General features: G+C 32.2%; 1 protein-coding gene across 16 annotated transcripts in view; it reads left to right on the forward strand.

Moving 5' to 3' along the window:
• Positions 1-23566, forward strand: part of NBEA (neurobeachin) — a 611133-nt gene that overhangs the window by 92908 nt on the left and 494659 nt on the right. For 15 of the 16 annotated variants that reach the window (XM_036228295.1, XM_036228296.1, XM_036228300.1 and 12 more), the window contains 2 exons: positions 7704-7901; positions 8469-8602. In XM_036228295.1, coding sequence (XP_036084188.1) covers positions 7704-7901; positions 8469-8602 — 332 coding nt within the window. Of the gene's footprint in view, positions 1-7703; positions 7902-8468; positions 8603-23566 lie in introns of those variants that run through there. The other variant, XM_036228303.1, reaches the window with a different exon arrangement.

Consider the following 23566-nt stretch of genomic DNA (forward strand, 5'->3'; position numbering starts at 1 on the left):
GTCTGAATGGATGAGCTTCTCACTCAGTTCAGGGTCCTTCCACCCTACTGGCCAGCACAGGTTTTCCCCTCTACCCTGACAGGGGGCACCAGCCTTGCTTAGTCACACCTGGGAGCTTTATGAGTTTTCAGGAAGCCATTAGGAGGAAGAAAACAGCTTCCTTTCTTTGTTTTATGTTTGTTTAACAGCATTATTGTGATACAATTTGCATATGTTCATTTCACTCATTTGAAGTACTGAGCTTGCCTAATTTCCCAAGCTCAGTATAATATTGAACAGAAGTGAATAGAGCAGCTATCCTTGTCTTGTTACTGATCTTTGAGAGAAAGCTTTCAGTCTTTTGGCATTAAATATGGTGTTAGCTGTGGGTTTTTCATAGATGCTTTTTATAAGATGGAGTAGTTTCGTTCTATTCCTGCTTTGTTGAATGCTCTTTATCATAAAAGCATGTTGGATTTTGTCAAATGCTTTTCTTCCATTTATTAAGGTCATCATTTATTGAGATGATAATATGTTAATGTAGGTACAGATTTATCAATTCAGTTGATCTTTTCAAAGAACCAGCTTTTAGTTTTATTGTTTTTCTTTTTATCTTTCATTAATTTCTCCTGTAATTCTTCTCATTTTCTTTCTCGGATTGACTTATGTTTCGTTTGTTCTTTTATTATTCAATATAACTATATGGTAGAAGATTTGGTTGTTGATTTGATGTCTTCTTTTTCTATTGTAAACATTTACAGTGGTAAATTTTCCTGTTAAGTGCTAATTTGTCTGGTTATGTTTTGGTATTTGTCACATTATTTTCGTTCATTTCAAAATGTTTTATAATTTCCTTTTTGATTTTTTTCTTTGACACATTGCTTAAAAATTTAGTAATATTTTATTTCCCCAATATTTTTTTAATTCCCCAAATTTCTTTCTCTTACTGATTTCTAATTTCATTTCATTTTGGTCAGAGACTAATATATCATATCTATCCTTGTAAATTTAGTCATGTTTGTTTTATAGCCTAACATTGCTTTATCCAGAAGAATGTTTCACGTACATGTAAGAATTATGTGTATTTTTCTGTCATTGGGTGGAATGTTGTTGAGATGTCTTTAATCAGTTTATAGTGTTTATTCACATCTTCTGTTTCTTTGTTGACTTCTAGCTAGTTGTTTTATCTACTACCAAAAGTTGGATTTTGACGCCTTTGACTATTATTAAGTTGTCTGTTTCTCCCTTCATTTCTGTCAGGTGCTCTGTTGTTAGGGGCACACATATTTTGATTAGTTTAACTTCCTGATGGATTGACTTTCTTATTATTAAATGTCACTTTTTAGTAAGATATTTTAAAGTCTATTTTGTCTGATATTGGTTCTTGTGATTTCTTGATAGTTTCCCCCTTCCTTTTAGTTTAAATCTATTTTCGACTTTAAATCTAAAGTATGTCTTCCATAGACAGTATATTGAATCCTATTTCATTTTGCAGTCTAATGATCTCTGCCTTTTTGAGTGCATTGTTTATTCTATTCACCTTTAGTTTTATTGATATAGTTGAGTTTATATCTGTCATTTTATTTTTTGTAACCTATAAGCTTCATGTCCTTTTTATTACTTTATTTCTTATTGCTTTCTTTAGAATTAAGTGAATGTTTTCTAATGTAGCAATTTCATTTCTTTAATGATTTTTTTGCTCTCTTTTTGACTTATTTACTTAATAGTTGCTCTAAGGCTTAACATATTTTAACTTATGAAAATCAGCTTCACATTTATACAAACTTAATTCCATTAAGATATAGATGTATTACTTCTCTATTATTCTATTGTTTTTCTTCTGTTGATTTTATTAATGTTCTCTTTTAAGTGAAGTCATTTTTCTTATGCTACTTTTAAGACTTTCTCCTTGTCTTTTGCTTTCAGCATTTTTACTGTTATTTTTTTTATTGTAAATTTCTTTGCTTTTATCCTTCTTTGAGTTAATGGGCTTCCTGAATGTGTAAATTAATATTTATTGATAAATTGGGAAGTTTATCAGCTATTAAGTTTTTGAATATTTTTCTTCTCTTTTCTCTTTCTTCTCTACTTTTGATACTCTCATTCTTTATATGTTAGTACACTTAATTGTTTCCCACGTTTCTCTGGAGCTCTGATCATTTTTCTTCACTCTTTTCTCTCTCCGGTTTTTGGACTGTATCGTCTTATCAATTTATCTTCATGATTGCTATTTTTTTCTTTTGCTTGGTCAAAATCTTCTGAGTTCCTCTAGAGAATTTTTCAAAGCAGTTATACTTTCCAACTCCAGCATTTCCATTTGGATTGTTTTTATAGAAGCTATCTGTTAATCGATATTCTGTATTTAATAAGATATTGTCATCATACCTGCATTTACTTCTCTAATTATGGTTTCCTTTTGTTCTTTGAACATACTTTGAAGTGTTTTTCTGTTAAATCTCTCATGTCTTCTCTCACTAGCAATGTCTGCTGCCTGTTCTCTCCTCCTCCCCAAATATGGATCATATTTTCTTTTTTCTTTTAAAAGTTATAAAACTTGATTGAAGTATAATTTACATATCATACAATTCACTTAATTTAAGTGTACACGTTTATTTTAAGTAAACTTAGAGAATTGCGCAAACATCACTGCAATCCAGTCTCACCCCAGAAAGGTCTCTCATGCCTGTTGGCTGGCACTCCTCATTCTTACCCTTGCCCATCTCATACCATTTTATCTAACAGTTTTCCTTCTGAAAAGCCTTATAAAAAGAATAATCCAACAGAGATTGATGTTCACTAATATGCTTGCTATAGCTTGATATATAATTTTGAAGACTCGGAAGCAGTCTGAATATCACAAATGGGGTTAAGAGAAGAAAATTATTATATTTACATAACGGGTTATATATTTGTAGTCATTTAAATTGGATTATATATATTTTAAACTTAAAAGTGTTAGAGCTAATTAATTATGAGGTGAGGTTGTTTTGCTCCTACAAGCTAAAGAAAGGAATTAAAGCCTCTGTATCATGGACTGAAAAAAAATCACCTCTTTTTTTTTTTTTTCAAATAAGAATAGGTTTTAACAGACATTTTATTTCCCTGAAAAGATTTTATTACTTCCAATACAATATAGTAAACATGGTCAATTCCATTGTAAGACATATGACGATTAATAGACATTTTATTTCCCTAAAAAGATTTTATTACTTCCAATATGATATAGTAAACATTGTCAATTCCACTGTAAGATGTATGAACAAATGAAAATATAGTTTTTGCTCTGGACAGTGAAATATATATAATATAGATGTGGAGAAGCTGATTACAGTGTTTTAAAAACACATTTTGTATTTTATTTTAATCATTATTTTTATAAAGCAGGTATGCTCAATTCTTAAGCCATCATAGTTATAATAATACTCCATTGGAAACAAAAACAAAAATGGATAAGAAGAATCAATAAACCACTTCAGACACTGTTTTTGAAGGATAACCATGAGCCAAAGAGAGTGATACCTTTAGTGTTTTGTAGGACTTTTCACTTAAATTCATTGATGATTGTAAAAATAAATTATATTATTAACCGTTAGTACGAGACTTTCAGCTCAAAAAAATGTTATTGCTTGCAAGTTCAGTTGTAGAGCAAAGAACATTGGTGATTTCATAGTTGTATTTAAGAGTGCTATGTTTCTTAAAATAGCCAACTCTTTTATACATACAAAAAATAAAGGAAAAGGGCACAGTCTCTATGAAAAGAACCAAAGAAAAATATTTAAATAGGCTAAAAACGGAAAAGTGGTAGGTTTTAGCAGTAGTAGAAACAGGAATTTTATGATCGAATGGAGTCCAGATAGAAGGTCAAAATCAAGAAAGGCAAAATAGGGTAGTATATTTTTAATCTTAAGAGTAAGGAATATATAATTTTATTCTAAATTCAGAATTTTCCCTGAATAAGGAAATGTCATTTAAAAGTTGTTTGAAAATGATTGGAGGAGAACATTAAAAGGATTCCATTAGGGTCAATTTTATCGTACAGCTTTACAATTCAGAGAACATTTATTAAAACATTTCTATGTACAGGGCACTGTTATAGGCATTATGGAAGATGCAAACTATAAACTACCTTTAAGGATCTTGTAAGTAACCAAGAGAGCAGGGAGATAAAGAAAACCTAAAAAGTTAACTTGACTGAACTTATAATCATGATATAATCTGTGAACACTAAGCCCTTTAGGATCATGGGGAAGGATTCTGATTGTAGGAACTAGAAAATTGTTCATAGAGAAGATAGCTTTAAAACCAGTTCAGTCAGGCACATGACATTTCTAAGATTAGTTTTGAAGCTCATAAAGATGAAGTGATGTTTTTTTTTTGTAGGAAACAGTCTGCTTCCCTCAAAAACCTCCCATGAATTCAACCAAAAATGTTATGATTTTTTTTTAAAGCCACTGGTACTCTAACTAGTTTCTTTTTTGTATAGAGTTAATAATTTGCAAAAATCTTTAAAACCTGCTATCAGATTACAAAATTTCTTGCTTAATTAATTTAAAGCCATTCAACCTGACTTTTGATTTTGTCCATGATGAAGTTGCTAGTACTGGATGTGACCTGCCATTGTCTGTTATTGGTTTCTGTTATGAGTTCGTTTTTTGTTTGTGTGTTTGCTTTTTGAGTCTTAGCTGTAAGTGAGATCACATGGCATTTGTCTTCCTCTGCCTGACATCTTTCACTTAGCTTAATGCCTTCAAGACCCCTCCATGTTGTTGCACATGGCAAGATTTCATTGTTTACAGACTGAATAATATTCCGTTCTGTGTGTGTATATGTGTACAACATTTTTTATTTATCCATTCATCAGCGAACACTTCAGTTGTGAGTTGTGTTTCCATGTCTTGGCTATTGAAAATAATGCTTCTCTGAACATGGAGTTACATATATCTTTTCTCATTAGTGTTTTCATTTTCTTTGGGTGAATACTCAGAAGTAGAATTGCTGAATCATATGGTAATTATATTTTAAATTTTTTAAGGAACATACTGTTGATAGTGCCTACACCAATTTACATTTTTACCAACAGTGCACAAGGGATCCCTTTTCTTCACATCCTCTCTAACACTTGTTATTTCTTGTCTTTTTGATAATTGCCATTCTCGCAAATATGAGTTGATATCTCATTGTGATTTCATTTATCTTCCTTGATAACTAGTGATATTGAGGACCTTTTCATGTGCCTTTTGGTTATTTGTATGTCTTCGAAAACATGTCTCTTCAGATCCTCTGGCAGTTTTTAAAACGGATAGTTTGGGTTTTTTTTGGCTGTTTTGTTGTATGAGGTCTCTCTATATTTTGGCTATTAACCCTTTATCAAATATATGACTTGAAAATATTTTCTTGTATTTGGTGGGTTGCCTTTTCATTTTGTTGTTTAAAATTCATAAGAAGGTTTTTAGTTTGTTGTAGTCTTGTTTATTTTTTCTTTCGTTACCTTTGCTTTTGGTTTCAAATCCCATCCCCTATGAAAATCCTTAATTTCAGGTAGGTCTGCTAGCTAGAGCACACGTCGCTCTTCCTCCAGACGTTGCTTATGCCCATCGTCGCTTCTCTAAGTGTGGCATTATCAGCCTAAGGAGGCAGCACACCCCTGCTGGATGAAACTCCGACTTGCTCCTGGCTCCTCCAGTTCTTTTTGTGTCTCCTCCTTTTTTTGGTCTGTTTCTCTAGTGTCTTAATATGTCCTCTATACTCCTCCCCCCTCAATTCCCTCAGTTGTATAATTTCATTTCTGCAAATGAGCTCATATGTTTTACTCCTTCAAAGTAATTCTGTTTTTGAGCAGTGCTCTGTAGCGCTAAGTCAAAAATTTAACATATTTGTGAAATTTTACTTTAAAATGATGGGCTAGAAACACAAATAATGAACATTTTGAGCATTTATGATCTTATTATGATACACATTAAAATATTTTATTTACAATACCAAGGCAATCAGTGAAGAAGGCGATTAGATCGGTTTTATATTGCCAGTATTACTACCTAATATAATTGTTGTGATTTCATTCAAATTTTTTTTAAAAGACCTTTTAAAAGGTCTTTTTCTGTTGTAATTATCACCTTTTCTTTAGTACATTAGGGATTGAAATAGAATCTTTATTTTAAACGAGTACATATTTTAATCCCAACTGTTCCCTCTACCTTGGGAAGTGTGAATTTGTGCATTTAAAAAAGATTAAAATTTGAAATTTTGAGGTGAGAAATAATGTTCTACATTTCATTTAATGGAGAGAAAACAAAAGTTCTGATCCTAGAGTGTGCAGTTGTGTTAGGTAATTTGTAATATTGAACTATATAAACATAATTACATTCCAGAGATGTGAAGTACTGTCCAGAACCACACATGCATGCATTTTTAATTATCACACTGCTCTTCTCTGGGAACATGCTTAATAACGAATGATTTGCATTCATGTTCAAGGTAGAAAGGCCCTACATACTAGTCTGGAAGTAGAACTGGCTAAATTTGGACTGACATGTTTGTTCTGCACAGTGTTTTAAAATGTTTGGATTAAATTAAAATTAGGTAATTTTATATAAAAAATTCAGATTTTATGTTTCTCTGAAATTATGGAAGAACTGGCAATATTGTACAATAATTGATTTGAGCTGAGCAGCAGGGGTCATTTTTTTAAACAAGGCATGCACACTCTAGTTGGAAGAAGTCCCCACCTGGCCCTTTGCACTTCTGTGTGTTATCTGTTTGCCTCCTGTAAAAACTTGAGTTCGGAATATTGGATTTAATCTTATCACATTAGAGTAAGAAAATGAGGCCACATCATTTAAATATTTTTTTGATCTTAAATAAGTGTCACGAGATAATTAGTGGCAGAGCCTAGATTATAACCTGGGTCACTTCACTGTCAGCCTGTTAATACTGACCATAAATGAGAGGGCATGGCATTTTGTCCTGGCTTCATCCCTTCTGGCTCTTAAGGTCTTTAATGTTTGGTTTGCATAGTTGCAAGGTGAAAATAATAATACTGATATCCTGTGATTGTGGAAAAGGTTAAATATAATTTGTCATTGTCAGGTTCATATTGGCGAGAAATTTTAACTGTTTCTAACAATACCTTTCTTATTACATCTGGTGCATCTTTATTCTCTAAAGTGGTGATATGTTTTAATAAACTTCTTGTTTGGGTTTAACAAGGCTATTGTCACACTTTTGTGTAGTGGTATAGATATTCAGTATGTTCATATACTTTCTATAGTAAAGGCAAAACTTGTTCATCTAAACCATTTTTCGATATAAGTAATTCATGTGCCAGGCACTGTGTGTGTGTGTGTGTGTGTGTGTGTGTGTGTGTGTGTACACACTTTTGAGGGTATTAACAGGACAATTTTGTGCTATGGAGTATTAAAGTAAAATTTGATTTACATTTAATATCAGCTGGCCTTATATTTTTTTCTAATTAAATAATTTTTTGTAAATAATCAAAAACAATAAAAATGAGAAAATGAAGATCTGACTGTGTTTATTAGCATAAAAAAATTTAACTCTCATAGAACTGAAATGAGAAAACAAAATAATATAAAACCACTGATTGTCTGGCACTTGGAGGAGTCACAGCAGATTTTTATTATCTTAAATGCTTCTCTGCTTTAAAACTTTAGAGTTTTATTCTGTTACATTTAAAATGAGTGTTTAATTTAGCTTTATTTTTTCAGAGCACCTTCAAGTTTAAGTCCGAGAGTGATATTCATTTGGCGGAACATCATAAACAGGTTCTGTATGATGGAAAACTTGCAAGTAGTATTGCATTTACATATAATGCTAAAGCAACTGATGCTCAGCTATGCCTGGAATCCTCACCAAAGGAAAACGCATCAATTTTTGTGCATTCTCCACATGCTCTCATGCTCCAGGTGGGTGAATAGTAACTTAGTTTTCACGTTCTCATTAGCATTAAGAGTTTCTTTATTTTGCCTATTAAGCATTGCTCATCTATAAATTTCCAATTGCTCTTTCTTTTTTGGTTTTCTAGTTCTTTGAATGATGTTTTTGTTTTCTACTTCTTTTGGGACAGTGGAGTTTACCTTGGACTTGTCTCCTTCGTAGCATGTCTGTCATTTCTCTTATCTTGTATGTCCTACAACCTTTGAAATAAAATCATTTGATTAGCTGAACAGGTAGTTGTTAATATAAAAGTATACTTTGGTTTAAGAACATATTAATATAACTTGCTAACATGAAGTTACCTGAAGTGTTTTTAAATCCGTTAGTGGTATTTCTTATTCTAAAATATCTTTCGATTTGTAATTTTAATTTCAGTATAAAAATCTCTCAAGATTCCAGGTTCCATGTGTCAAAAATGTATAATTGAGGGTTTTAAAAATATCTAATGTTATTTAATGCTTTTGCAAAGTTATTCGAAACAAGGAAATAATAATATGCTTCAGAAATGTAATAAACATTTTTGTTTTTCAATGTAGGATGTGAAAGCTATAGTGACACATTCAATTCATAGTGCAATTCATTCCATTGGAGGGATTCAAGTGCTTTTCCCTCTCTTTGCCCAACTGGACAATCGACAGCTCAATGACAGTCAAGTGGAAACAACCGTCTGGTAAGTATTCTTTGTGTATTTTCTTATATTTTTTACACGCTTAATTTATGCCTGGTATACTTGGTGCTGTGTAAATGTATAACAGTGTTTGGATTTTATCCTTCAAGTGCTAATAAAAGTTTCTTTAGTACCAAGGCAGATATATATTTACCTAATATAAACAAACCTGACACTGAGGTTCTTATAGCCATGAAGGAGTGATTCTTTCATAATAAATAAATAAATCTGTTCAGGCATAGTGTAGTGATTATAATGTGCAGTTAGGGGAAAACCTCAGTCCTGACCTTTTCCTTTAAATGCTCATGGTTTGGATCGTTCATGAAATCCTGTCAGGTTCAACAACATTACTAAAATAAAGTTTATTCCAAGGAATAATATTTAATAACAGTTAAATAATTGATATTGTAAATACTGACATTACTTTATAATGCTGTTATCATAAGACTAGCACAGTATTAATTGATACTAACTTTTTTTTATATGTATTTCATGTTTGAGAACCCAAATCTAACTTGTGGCATATTTATATAAAAATTCAGTATCTTCTAATTAGGTTGATTTCATGTGCAATTTTTGTAGCTTTTTATTAAAAAATCTCATCAAACTCTGACTTAATCTTAGAATCATAAATGTAAGAAATTAAATGTAAATTTCAATAGCCATTTGACTGTGTACATTGCTATGTTGGAGAATTTAAAGGGAAAGTTTTATTGGTAAACATTGATTCCGAATGTTTCATTAGGAATGTTTCATTAGTATATACACATATACATGAAATCCTTTATGGTCATACACTTTTGGAATGATGAAAAAACTAGTGAAAAGCTAAGATGGGAAATAATTAAAATTCATGATTTTCTCATTTTTATATCTAAATTAACAAAATTCCATTTTACTATTGCTATTAATATTGTCCTTGCATTGGGACTATCGTTATGTAAAGTATAAATATAAATATAAATGTGACCTGTACATTTACAAAATTCAACTCTCATCTATGGATCATGCTTTCTTCCATATAAAGTATAAAGTTTGGAATTTTAAAATGAGAAACTTTGAAGTGAAAAAGGATCCTTTGGTCATTCCCTGCTATAATACTACTTTGCTGTGAGATCTTAAATAATTTCATTGGGAGGCAGATCGGTCTTTTGGAAAAATTAAACTTTAAATTCCATTCCTGGATTTAAATTAAAAATGTTTTGTTTTTATCATCTAAGTGAACCAGTACACATAATGATTAGTAATTATAAATCTTAGTAAATGTCATGAAAAGAAGTTGGGGATGAAGTAGCCAGTAGAAAACTCCATGTGCAATTTAAAGATTCTTTATGAATTAAGTCTATAATTATTTTAACCAGAAATGGATTTTTTTTTTTGCTTTGTGAAGAAAAATTAGAAAGATTATGCAATTTGAAATAACTAAAATTATTCACAATAACATATCTTCATGAATCGCTATTATAAAGTCTTGGTTCTAAAACCATATTTAACAGGTCATCTGGTCCATTCATCCAAGGCACATGGTTATTTTTCATGGCTTGTCTTCAAAATTTATTTCAATGTTTATATTATATTTTGGTATTTAAATTGAATTTATTTTATCATGGAGATAAAAGACAGTGTAAGAGGTCAGCATTCTGATTTTCATTATGATTTGTTTTTAGTTTTTTATATCATTCATCTTAGTTTCTATGTATTAAATAACTTCAACTTTTTAAATGATATATAAATTCTTAGTTTATAGGCAATAAAAAGCATAATAAAATGGTTTCACTCTCCTCTTTAATAATAATACATACCCAATTCCAAGTTACCTTGTGATTTGGTTATGTGCTGTTTTGAATTCTTATTATCTACTTTTTCATTAATTGTGTCAGTGCCCTTGATGTCTAAGGTTCACTTGTTTGTGGAGAGTTGTGTGTATCAGTAATACAATCTTTTGTTATTTAAAGATTTCTAGGGCATCATTAGAGACAAGTGTGTGCACCAGTGATAATCTTTCGGTTTTTAAAATGTTAAAGGCGAGTTGTTAAGTGGAATTTCTCCCTCTATTTGAAGAAACAAGATTCTTAGATATAGGGCAAGGATTGATAGAATTTCTTATTTTCTGAATAATCATAAATTCATGTAGATGAGTGAAACCTTGAGATAGGATATATCATCTTATTTTTAGTCAGTAGTAAATTGTTCTAGAGAAATGAGAATCTATTTGAAGTTTTAAAATCTTCTAGATTGGATATACATTTTTTGAAAATCTCTTTGCATAATAAATATTTGTCAACATTTCAATTTAATTCTTAATTACTTTTTGGAGAAATTGAGCTAAGCTCTAAAGCAAGTTACTTCTACCTTCTGTATTTCAATTGAAGCATTCTAGCTTCCATGTACTTTATGCAGTAGTATCTCTTTTTGAAACCTTTTACTGTTTCTATAAGATTAACCTTTGTTGACACTATTATACAGTTTTTATAAACCTTGATGAGTTTTAGTCTGCATAGGGGTCTTAATATTAAAATGATTTCCTAAAGGAATAATCTTATTTTCTGGAGCCTTTCAAAGTAGGCTTTATTTGTGCAGGAGAATTTTTGTGCCTTCGTTTTGTTGTGAAGGCTGTGTATTACAGTGGTTTATATGTGTGGCAGACTTGTATTCAAATCCCAAGTTTACTATTTATTTTAAGTGTAACCGACTGTGTTATTGACTATTTTTTGTCCTTCAGTTTCTACCATTATAAAATAGGAATAATAATAGTTTATTGGATTATTTAGATTAAATATAATAAAATATATAGATTGACATGGTAAGCTCTCAGTACATTTCTTGTTCTTATGACAGATATTATATATCATCAATCTTAGGAATGGGTCATTGTAATAGGGACCATATTACTTTATATTTGAACTTATTTCTACCAATGATGTTATTTATAATTGAGAATTACTTATTTTAAGTAGGACTTATATTTTGATTTTCAGTTGTGATGAAAACTGGTTTTGAAATATCTGTCAGTTTTCTAGATAGAATGGCTTAAAATTGAGGAATGTGGTAACTCAAATTTTAACCAAGTCAAACACCACCAAGTCAAACAAGCTTGCACGGGTTGAAGATGATTTTTCTTTAGCTAACTTTTGGATTTTTTTAGCTACCCTCTTACTATAATCTCCAGGAATAACACTCTACTCCATTTTTTTTTTAACATGTAGTTATTCTTTATTATGGCACAAAACATTAACCAACAAAGGAATAGATAAATGTTATTGAACTGAGTTAAATACCTTGTGGCAACAAATAGTATTTTTGATGTGATCTGTTTTTCAATAAGTAAATTAGGCCAGTATGGAGTTTACTGTTTTGATTTTTTCCTATTCATAATGATTCTTAAGCAGCATGATCACCCTGTAATAATTCTGCCAAGTAATCAAAGCTGTTTGGATGTTTCGTCATTCTTCAGGGTGTTGTACTACTTATCTTGTACTGGTCGATACTCCTTAGTCCAGTGAATATTGAGAGCAATAACTACACAATTGCTTTCCACTTGACATTTAACAAATTATTATTTAATGACTAAAAGAATGATTTATAAATTATTTCATAAAGTCTAACTCTCATCTTGAAGTAATCATATCTTTTGTGGTTTGTGTCTAGGAATGACTCTGTAAATTAGAAATTTCTTTTTCCTTTGATTTGAATGATCATTTACCTTGACTGCAAATGGCATGTCATTCTCAAATTTAGCCCACCCCCTTCTTTTTAAGAGCATATATTATTAAATACAGTTGTGATCCGAAACAGAATAAATCTCATTGTGTAACTTAGGAAGAATTTGCTTTGAAAAAATATATGTTTTCTGGCACAAGAAATAAATAGACTTTTGTATATCAAATAAGAATATACAGAGAGAGTTTTCATTAGAGGTAGTGTGATGCTATGAGCAAGTCTTTGGGTGTCAGACAAATTAAGACTCAAGCCGGTGTTCTTTTACGTACTGCCTGATTTTCGATGATGAGTTTGTCCAAGAGCGTGTAGTAGCAGCACATGGTGTTGATGAGTACTTAATATGTGCTGGTCACTGTTTATAATTGTATTATCTCATCTAATCCTGCCCTGCCGATGAGGGAGAGAAAACTTAAGTAACTTGCTCAAGGTCACAGATTCTTAAGTGGCAGATGAGAACCAGGGTTTCTAATCCTGAAGGTCTGGCTCCAGAGCCCTCACCGGAAACCACCGTGGACAACTCTGAGTCATTTTAGCCAGCTGAGGAATGATTTTAATCGTGCCATCTTTATTTGGTTGTAATAGGAATTAGAATTCAATAGTATGTGTAATATAGTGTCTGGTACATAGTAGGCACTTAATGAGTTTTTTTCTTTCCTTAGTAAATATCGATAATCTATTGATGTGATGTGATTTTATATCACTAAAACTTATTTTAGTGCCATTTTAACTCTGATAAATATTATAAACTGAAAAATGAATTATAAGTGATAATTTCAATGAATTATTGAAAGTATATAAATATTTTTCTCGGAAAAGTATTCTTTTTGTTTTTAATTATGATACTGGTTGTTTGATTGACCAATGGAATATAAGATATAAAATAAAATTAGAGCATCTCATAAAGCATTTGTCAATGATTCTATCATTAAGAATTGTCTTTAATATGAATATCTATGACTCACTAATTTGTTTAGTGAATTTAAATTGAGATTTTTTTTTCTTAAAAACAATCTTGCTAACCAAAGTTATAATAATAATTATTTTGAATTTTATAACCCTCTTAATAATTAAGCAGCCCCCTTAATAATTAAGTTTCATTGTAAAGTTCTAATTAGCACTACTGTCAAAATTACCTGGAAATTTCAGCATTTCAGTGTCTTAACTACCTAGACCATATTTCTTCTGCTTCAAAGTGACATAAAAATCCTTTGTCTGACCTTGTTTTCTGATTTTTTTTTTTTTAAATTCAAGGATAAGTGCCTGTCATGGATATAATATCAAAATTTTATTATATATTTTTAACTCAACTGACATCAATAATGAAAGTTGATTTCTTTCAGGAGGAAAAAGAAGTGAAATTAATACTTGTTTATGATTGTCTCTTATGTAGGTGGTTGTTCCTATATCTAGAATATAATTTTTATTTCAGTTTTCAATAGTCTTTAAATATTTTTGAATATATACCTATTGAATCATATTACTTTTATTTTCATTCTGTTTTTCAGAATTGTACATCCGTTGCTTCTTTATGTGTATTTCTTAATTTGCCTTTTTTATAAATATTACTAAATAGCATTGAAAACATTCTTTTAAGTGAAACATACACAGAAAGTGCTTTTGAGGTACATATGATACTACTGCTACATATGATACTACTACTACAGGAGAAAAACCAAGTAATTTGTATAGTGAGATTTAATGATAATTTGAATTCACTGAGCAAATTAATTTGTAAGGAGTAAAAAATAAAGTACATTAAGTATTCTGTCTGAAACCAGAAAATTTACTTGTTTGGCAGATGAGTCCTTTTAACTCAAAGGAGCCTGCACAGAAGATATCTAATAATAAAGATTATTGTACACCTGGCAATTTAATGTGTTTTTCATAATAAGTAATTACTTTTCTACAGTAATCCTTTTATAAAAAATTTTCTTTAAATTTAGTGAAATCCATTTTTAATGCTATATTACTTTGTGTTATTTCACTTTGCAACACATATTTTTTGCTCCTTTGCCTTCTAAATGCTTTTGGTTTATCTTTAACTCAAAAGGAAAAAAGGACACATCTTTAATGAACCTGTTACCTTAAATTTTTCTGTAGTTTGCACGTCACATCCTCTGTCCTTCCATATTTTAATCGTATCTTATAACAGGTATTGTTATTTTATTCATGGAATAGCATTCATTTCTTTTAACTTTTCTATGCTTTTACATTCCTTTTGAAAATAAGGAAGGTAAATTATTTATTTTGATTTTATGATATCATACAGTCTAGTCTAAAACTGAAGTTAATATTATTTGCTTTTATAAGGAATATTGTCGTATGCCTGAAAATTTATGATTTTTTAAAAGCTCAGATTATTTCTAATGGATGGTGTAGTACTCAGAGTCGCTGAAGCGTTTAGGTTCGGGTCCCTTTGTCTCTCCTGGATGTGATGACCATTCTGTGCGTTGAGTGGAATCTTAAGAAAGGAGGTAATAGAGCATCATCAGAAAATTCTACTAGTTAATTTGTTATTATAATTTTATTGGGTTTTATTTTAATTTGTTTTTAGCTTCACGGCTTATTACCTAGGCTGACAACTCTCAGAACTGCCTGACAACTCTCAGAGCTTTTTCGCTAGCTTCCTTCCATTTAGGTTTATATACCCAAACCATGTGAAAAATATCTCAACCTCAACATGCCCCAGATACAAACTCATAACCTCCTTCTCTGCAGTTTCTATTGTTTTTAACATTTTTTATTTTTAAATTTTAAAATTATTTTTATTAAAAACTATTTTTTAGAGCAGTCTTATATTTACAATAAAAATTAATAGAGATTTTCCCATATGCTTTCTCCGTGAATACATAATCTCCTTATTAGTGTCACTCACTGGAACCATTTTTTTTTTTTAACCAAGATTGAACCTAAATTGATACATCATAATAACTCAAAGTCCATAGTTTATCTTAGAGTTCACTCTTGGCGTTTTGCATTCTGTAGATTTGTACAAAATCTAATGACATGTACCGATCATTACAATATTATAAAAGATATTTTACTGTCCTTGAAAGCCATTTGTGCTCTGCCTGTTCACCCCAGTCCCCGAAACCACTGACCTTTTTATTGTGTCCATATTTTTGCCTTTTCCAGAATGCCATATAGTCGAAATCATACAGTATGAAGCCTTTTCAGATTGTCTTTCACTTCATAATGTGAAATTAAGATTCCTGTATATCTTTTTGTGGCTTGATAGCTCATTTCTTTTTAGCACTGACTGGATGTGCCACAGTTTATCCATTCACCTACTAAAGGGCATCTTGGTTGCTTCTAGGTTTTGGCAATTATGGATAAAGCTTCTGTAAACACTGTGCGGACATAAGTGTTCCGCTCCTTGGGACAGATACCAAGGAGCATGAGTACTGATCATATGGTAAAAGATGTTTAGTTTTGTAAGAAAGCTCCAAGCTGTCTTCCAAAGTAGCATAACTACTATTTGTATTCTCACTAGCAATGACTGGGATTTCCTGTTGCTCAGCTCCATGCCAGCATTTGGTGTTGTCAGTGTTCAGGTATTGGGTTGTTCTCATAGGTGTATAGAGGTATTTCATTTTAATCTGCATTTCATTGATGATAAAAGATGTGGAGTATTTTTCCATATACTTATTTGTCATCTGTATATGTTCTTTGGTGAGGTGTTCGTTAAGGTCTTTAGTGCATTTTTAAATCAGGTTGGTTATTTTCTTACTGGTAACTTTTAAGAGTTCTTCGTATATTTTGGATAACAGTTCTGTATCAGATATATTTTTTGCACATATTTTCTTACATTCTGTGGCTTCTCATTTAATCCCTTTGGTATTGTCTTTTAATTTTTATATATTGTGTCTTTGCTGTTATACCTAAAGTTACTGCCATATTCAGAGTTATCTAGGCTTTCTCTTATGTTATCTTCTAGGAGTTTTTAGTTTTGCATTTTATATTTACGTCTGTGATCCATTTTGAGTAAATTTGTGTGAAGGGGTAGTAAGTCTGTTTCTAGATTCACTTTTTTATGTGATTGTTTAGTTGTTCCAGCACCATTTGTTGAAGAGACTATCTTTGCTCCATTATATTACCTTTGTTTATTAGTCAAAGTTCATTTGTCTGTATTTATGGGGGTCTATTTCTGTGTTCTCTGTTCTGTTTCATTGATCATCTGTTCTCTCACCAGTACTATGCCATCTTGGTTACTACACCTTTATAGTAGTTCTCAATGTTAGTAGCATCAATCTTCCAACTTTGTTCACCTTCAGTATTGTGTTGGATATTCTGGGGTTTTTGCCTCTCCATATAAACTTTGGAATCAGTTTGCCTGTGAGATAACTTACTGGGATTTTAGTTATTGCAGCAAATATATATAGAGTAAAGTTGGGAAGAACTGACATCTTGACAATATTTAGTCCTACTATCCATGAACATAGAATATCTGTTCATCTTTGATTTTATTGAGAATTTTGCAGATTTCCTCATATAGATCTTGCATATATTTAGTTAGATTTATAGCTAAGCATTTCATTTTTGAGGTGCTTATGTAATTGGTGTTGTGTTTTTAATTTCAAATTCCACTTGTTCATTGTTTATAGGAAAGCAGTGGAGTTTTTTTATATTAGCCTTGTATCTTGCAAACTTGCTATAAATGGTTTATTAGTTACAAGAGGTTTTTTGTTGATTTGTTTCAAATTTTCTGCATAGACCATTATGTCATCTATGCTCAAAGACAGTTTTATGTCTTTTTTTCTACTCTGTATATGTTCGTTCTCTTCTGCTATCGATTTATCAAGGACTTCCAGTACACTGTTAAAAAGGAGTTATGAAAGAGGACATTTTTGCCTTATATTTGATTGTTGCGGAAAAGCTTGGAGTTTTTCATCAAATATGTTAGTTGTAGAGAAAATTTCTCTCTATTCTTAGTTTGCTGAGAGTTTTTGCCATGGATGGTTGCTGAATTCTGTCATGCTTTTTCTGTATCTTTTGATAAGAGAACGTGATTTTTTTTTTTAGCCTGTTGTGATAAATTTAAATTAATTGACTTTTGAATCTTGAACCAGCCTTGTGTACCTTGGATAAATCCCCTTATGTCATGGTATATAATTCTGCTTATACTTTTTAAAATTCAGTTTGCTATTATTTTGTTGAGGATTTTAGCTTATATGTTCATGGGAGATATTAGGCTATCGTTTACTTATAGCGTCTTTATCTGGTTTTGGTAGTAGGATATTACTGTCTTTGTAGACTGAGTTAGGAAATAGTCTCTGCTTCTGTCTTCTTAAAGATGATTATAAAGAGTTGCCATAATTTCTTCTTTAAGTGTTTGGTAGAATTCACCAGTGAACCTATCTCGGCCTGGTGCTTTATGTTTTGGAAAATTGTTAATTATTGGTTCAATTTCTTTAATAGATATAGGTCTATTCAGAATGCCTATTCTTGTATGAGTTTTGGCAGATTTTCTCTTTGGAGGAGTTGGTCGTTTCATCTAGGTTGTCAAATCTATAGGCATAGTATTTCTTTATTATCTTTTTAATTTCCAAAAGATCTGTAGTTATAGTTCTTCTTTCATAAGAACCAGCTTTCTGTTCCATTGATTTTATCTATTGATTTACTCTTTTCAGTTGCTTTGATTTGTACTTTAATTCTTATTCTTTTGTTCTGTTTACTTTGGATTGAGTTTACTTTTCTTTTTCTAATTTCCTAAGGTAGAAACTTAGATTATTGGTTTTAGACCTTTCTTTTATATGTGCAATTTAGAAGTCTGAGGACCTGATTCCATTGTATGGAGGGGTAGTTTTCTCCCTGTGCCGCCAAGCAGTTCTTTGTGACACCAGCTCGTTGTCCTGTAGTTTAACTCAATTCTGACACTGTCTGCCTGGAGATAGCATCAGGTCTCACAGGTTAAGGGCTCAGTCACACAGGACCTTCTCTCTCCCACCCACACACACACCTCAGATGCCAGTTGCAAGCCCAGTTATCAGCTGTGCTTCTGACTGACTGTTGATTGGGAGTTCTAGCAACGCTCTCCTTGGACTTTACATGTCAGTTAGCAAGTTCAAGTTGTTACCTGTACTTTTGACTGACTGGCTGTAAATCAGAGGTTCCCACACCCCAGTCTTGGGTTTGGTTAATTTTCTAGAGAAGCTCACAGAGAGCTCAGAGAAACATTTTACTTATTGTTTACTGGTTTATTATAAAAAAAAAAAACATGATAAATGATACAGAAGAATATCCAGATGGAAAAGATGCAGAGCAAGGTGTGGAGAAAGAGTAGAGACTTCACGCCCTCCCCAGGTGTGCCCCTCTCTCACACCTACACATGTGGTGTCTCTGAACCCTGTCCTTCTGGATTTTATATGGAGGCTTCGTTAATAGGCATGATTGATTAAATTATTTCCTATTGGTGACTAAGCTCAATTTTAAAATATTTTCCTCTCCAAGGAGGTGGGGGGGTTGGTGTGGGACCAAAATTTGTAACCCACTAATCAGGTGGTATGCTCCACCAGCAGCTAGCTTCCATTCTTAGGTGAATTCCAAAAGTCACCTCATCGACATAACAAGACACCTTTATCATTATAATCACTTAGAAAATTTCAAGGATTTTAGGTACTCTGTGCCAGAAATGTGGATGAAGACCAAATACATATTTATTATAAATCACAATATCTTTTTGCAGCGTGCGATGTTATGAATTTCCGTGTTATGTTTTCATTTTCATTTCTTTCAAAATATTTTCAATATCTCTTTTTTCTTGATCCATGTGTTTTTTAGAAGTGTGCTGTTTAATTTCAATGTCTTATGGGATTTCTATTTATCTTTCTGTTATTGACTTCTAGTTCATTACATTGTCATCCAACAGTAGATATCGTATGCTTTCTGTTTTTTAAAATCGTAAGACGTGGTTCATGACCCAGAATGCTGTCTTAGTGAATGTTCCATGTGAGCCTGAGAGGAATGTGTATTTTGCCACTGTTGGGTAGATATAAATGTCAGTTATCTCCAGTGGTTTGATGGTGGTTGTCGAGATCACCTGTGTCTTGATTTGTCTCCTGTGTGTGTTTACTTCTGACAGAAGGGTGTTGAAGTCTCCAGCTGTCATTGTAGGTTCACCTCTTTCTCCTTGCAGTTAGAGCAGGTTTTGCCTCATGCAATTTGATACTCTGTTAGGCAAGTGCACCTTAACTGTTACATCTTTTTGGAAAATTGATCACTTTATCATTATGTAATGCCATTCTTAATGTCTGGTAACTCTCCTTGATTTGGAGACTGCTTTATGTGAAAAGAATATAGGTACTCATAGTCTTTTTAGCGTTATCATGGTATATTTTTCTCCATCCATTTACTTTTAATCCATATGTATCTTTATATTTAATATAAAGTGGGTTTCTTGTAAACAACGTATAGGTTAATTGTGGTTTTTGGTCCACTGATAGTTTGTTTTTTAGTAGGTGTATTTAGACATTGTCATTCAAAGTAATTATCGATAATGTTGGACTGATATTTACCATATTTGTTACTGTTTTCTGTTTGCTACCTTACTTTTTGTTCCTGATTTTGTATTCTGATCTTTTTCCTGCGCTTGTGATTTTAATTGAACACTTTATAAAATTCAGTTTTCTCTCCTTTTTAGCATATTAGTTATGCTCAATTTTTAAACTTTTTTTAGTGGTTGCCATAGAGTTTCTAACTAATTCAAGTCTGCTATCAGATATCATTCTACCACTTTATGAGTAGTTTGAGTACTTTATAATACAACAACCTTAATTTTTTTTATCTTGTTCTTGATATCATTGCTGTCATTCATTTCACTTACATATTAGCATAAAAAGCATGAGTGTCTGTGTGTATATATACACATATGTAAGCATACATAATGAAATAGTGTTACTGTTTTGAATGAACTTATCTATTAGATCATTTAAATTAAAAAAAAGTTTTTATTTTACCTTTGCTATATCTTCCTCAGTGTTCTATTTCTCTTTACATAGATCCCAGTTTCTCAACTGTCTTATTTTCCTTCTGTATAAAGAATTTCTGTTAACATTTTTTGTAAGTTCTACTGGCAACAAATTTCATCAATTTTTGTTTGAGAGTCGTTATTTCTCGTTTACTTTTGAAGGATAATTTTGCAGGGTACAGATTTTGCGGTTGGTCCCCTCCCCCCCCCCCCGCCCCAATGCATTAAAATTTTTCACTCCATTCTCTTCTTGCTTGCATGGTTTCTGAGGAGAAGTTGGGCATTATCTTATTTCTTCTTTAGGTAAGGTGTTTTTCCTTCTGGCTGCTTTCAGGAATTTTTCATCTTTGATTTTCTGTAATTTTAAAATGATATGCTTAGGTGTTTTTTGTTGTTCTTGTTGAGGTATTTATTCTTCTTGGTGTTCTCTGAGCTTCTTGGATCTGTAGTTCAGTTTTTGACATTAATTTTTGGGGGAATTTGCAGTCATTATTGTTCAAATATTTCTTCAGTTACTTTCTTTTCCTCCTGCTAGTCCTATTATGCATATGACAACTTCCCATAGTCCTTGGTATTCTTTTAGTCAGTTTTTGTTCTCTCTGCTTTTGGGTTTTTGAGGATTTTATTAGTGTATTCTCTAGCTTAGAGATTCTTTCCTCAGCCTGTTTAGTCTACTAATAAGCCTGTCAAAGACATCCTTCATTTCTGTTGCAGTGCATTTTACTGCTAACATTTCTTTTTGGTTCTTTCTTAGGATTTCCATCTCTGCTTACATTGCCTATTTGTTCTTTTATGCTGTCTGTTTATCAATTAGGGACCTTAACATATTAATCATATTTGTTTTAAATTTCCAGTCTCATAATTCTAACATCTCAGTCATGTCTGGGTCTTATTCTTGATTTGTCCTTTTAAACTATGATTTTTTTGCCTGTTAGTATGCCTTGCAATTTTTTTCTGGCTAGTCAGACGGGATATCCGTACGTGGTAGAAGGAGCTGCAGTAAGTAGGCCTTTAGAATGTGGTGAGGTGTGGGGGCGAGGAAGCACTCTATCATACTGTGATTAGGCCTTAGTCTTTCAGTGATTTTGTGCGTGTGGACTGTGAACCTCAGAAGTGTCTTTCAGTTTTTCAACCCCTTTAGGTAGGAGAAGATGACTAGAGCTGGCTCTTCTTGAGTATTTTCCTTTCCTGGGTCTCTCAGGCTCTGATAATACCTTAGCAGGTTGGGTTTCTTTAACTAGGTTCTCCTGAGGGCAGGCCTTGTTAAGAACAGAGTATTCTAGTGTGGTGGTCCCCAACCTTTAAAGACCGGTGTTCCTACAAGAATATAATGCCTGATGATGTGAGGTGAAGCTGGGGCTGTGACTTTAGTACTGGGGAGCAGCTGCAAATACAGGTGACGCTTTGCTGCTGGCTCCCCCGCTGCTTACCTCCTACTGTCTGGCCCGGTTCCTAACAGGCCACGGACTGGTTCCAGTCCACAGCCCAGGGGTTCGGGACCCCTGCTCTACTGTGCTTCACAGTGGTTGTTTTCCCTTCCTCCTATTAGAAGCCCAAGAAGATTTTTCTCTCATATTGACTGTGGAAACTGGAGATACATCTCAAAGTACATGTGGGGGTCTCTCCACATTTGTTTTTGATATTTCAGCTTTTTATTGGAGAGGACGGAATATTGCCTTCCAGATTCCTTACATTCAGAACCATAAACCTCTCTATTGCTTTTTAAAATCTCCCTCTCACAGCTGGTTTGCCCTTGATGTAGGCAGAGTTATAGAAGTGCATCGCAGATTGAGGCTGTGGAAGCTGGAAGCCCTAGCATTTTGACAACAGAACTGAAAAGATGAGACCCAGAACCGAAAAATTACCAGAGAAATCACTGAAAGGGAAGAATGTATGAAAGAACTTTATAAAATTATGTATGAGCTCAACCCTGAGCTCTACATGTGCGGATCTGATCCAAATCAGAGGTTCTAGCCATTGTAACAAGGCAAGACAAAGAAACAAGTCATACGTTTTGGGGAGGAAAAAATAGAACTACCCCTTCTCACAGAGGACATGATTGTCTACAGAAGAATTCTTAAAGAATTAACATAAAATTCTAGCACTAGTAAGCAAGCTTAGAAGTTTGCAAAACACAATGTTCTCACATAAAAGTAAATATTTCTCTGTATTAATGTGTATTAGGAAGCCAAATTTAAAATACTTTTAACATACCTTCAAAAATTTAGATATCTTAATTGTAAGTGTCCAAAACATGTATAGAATCTGTGTGTGCTGAGATCTAAAAATTACTGATGAAAGAAATCAAAGTCCAAAATAAATGAGGTATATGGTGTACATATATAGGAAAATACAGTATAGTAAAGCCATCATTAAATTGATCTATAGATTTAACATAATACCAATTAAAATTCTTGCTGGATTGGTTTGTTGATGTAGACAAAATGATTTTCAAATTTATATGGAAATTCAAACTAGGATAGCTAAAATGATTTTGAAAAATAATAAAGTTGGAGGAATCATACTTATTTGGCTGTAAGACTCACTATAAAGCTACAATAATGAAGACAGTGTGGTATTAGCAAAGAGATAGACATATGTATTAGAGGAACACAGTAGAAGTCAGAAATAGCCCCATATACAAATAGTCCCACATATAAATAGTCCCATGTGGACAGTTGATTTTTGGCAGAGGTGCAAAAGCAATCTAAGGGAGGAAAGATAGTTGTATGCCAAAAAATGAGCCTCGACCTAAACCTAACACCTTATAAAAAATTAATTTAAGGATTAATTCTACATCTAAAATATAAGCGTATAGAACTTTTAGAAGACAACACAGGAGAAAATCTTTGTAATTTAGGCTAGGCAAAGCTGTTTTAGACATGACACCAAATACATGATGCATAAAAGAAAAAAATTGATAAATTTGACTTTGACTTCATCAAAGTTAAAACCTTTTACTCTGCAGAAGATACAATGAAAAGACGTGCTATACACTGAAGGAGGATGATAGAAAATCACTTATTTGACAAAAGAGCTATATCAAGAGTTTATTTAAAAAACTCAAACATCAATAATAAGCAAACATAAAATTTAATTTTAAAAAGTGGGCAAAAACCTTAGATATTTCACCAAAGAGAGATAAGGGTGCCAGAATAGCACATGAAAAGATCTTCAGCATCATTAACCAATAGGGAAATATGTATTAAAACCACTATGAGAGAACAACTACATGCCTGGTATAGTGGCCAAAATACAACATACTCATAGCGCCATGCACT

The sequence above is a fragment of the Rousettus aegyptiacus genome, unplaced genomic scaffold (assembly GCF_014176215.1).
Source record: "Rousettus aegyptiacus isolate mRouAeg1 unplaced genomic scaffold, mRouAeg1.p scaffold_m13_p_11, whole genome shotgun sequence".
Taxonomy (NCBI): Eukaryota; Metazoa; Chordata; class Mammalia; order Chiroptera; family Pteropodidae; genus Rousettus; species Rousettus aegyptiacus.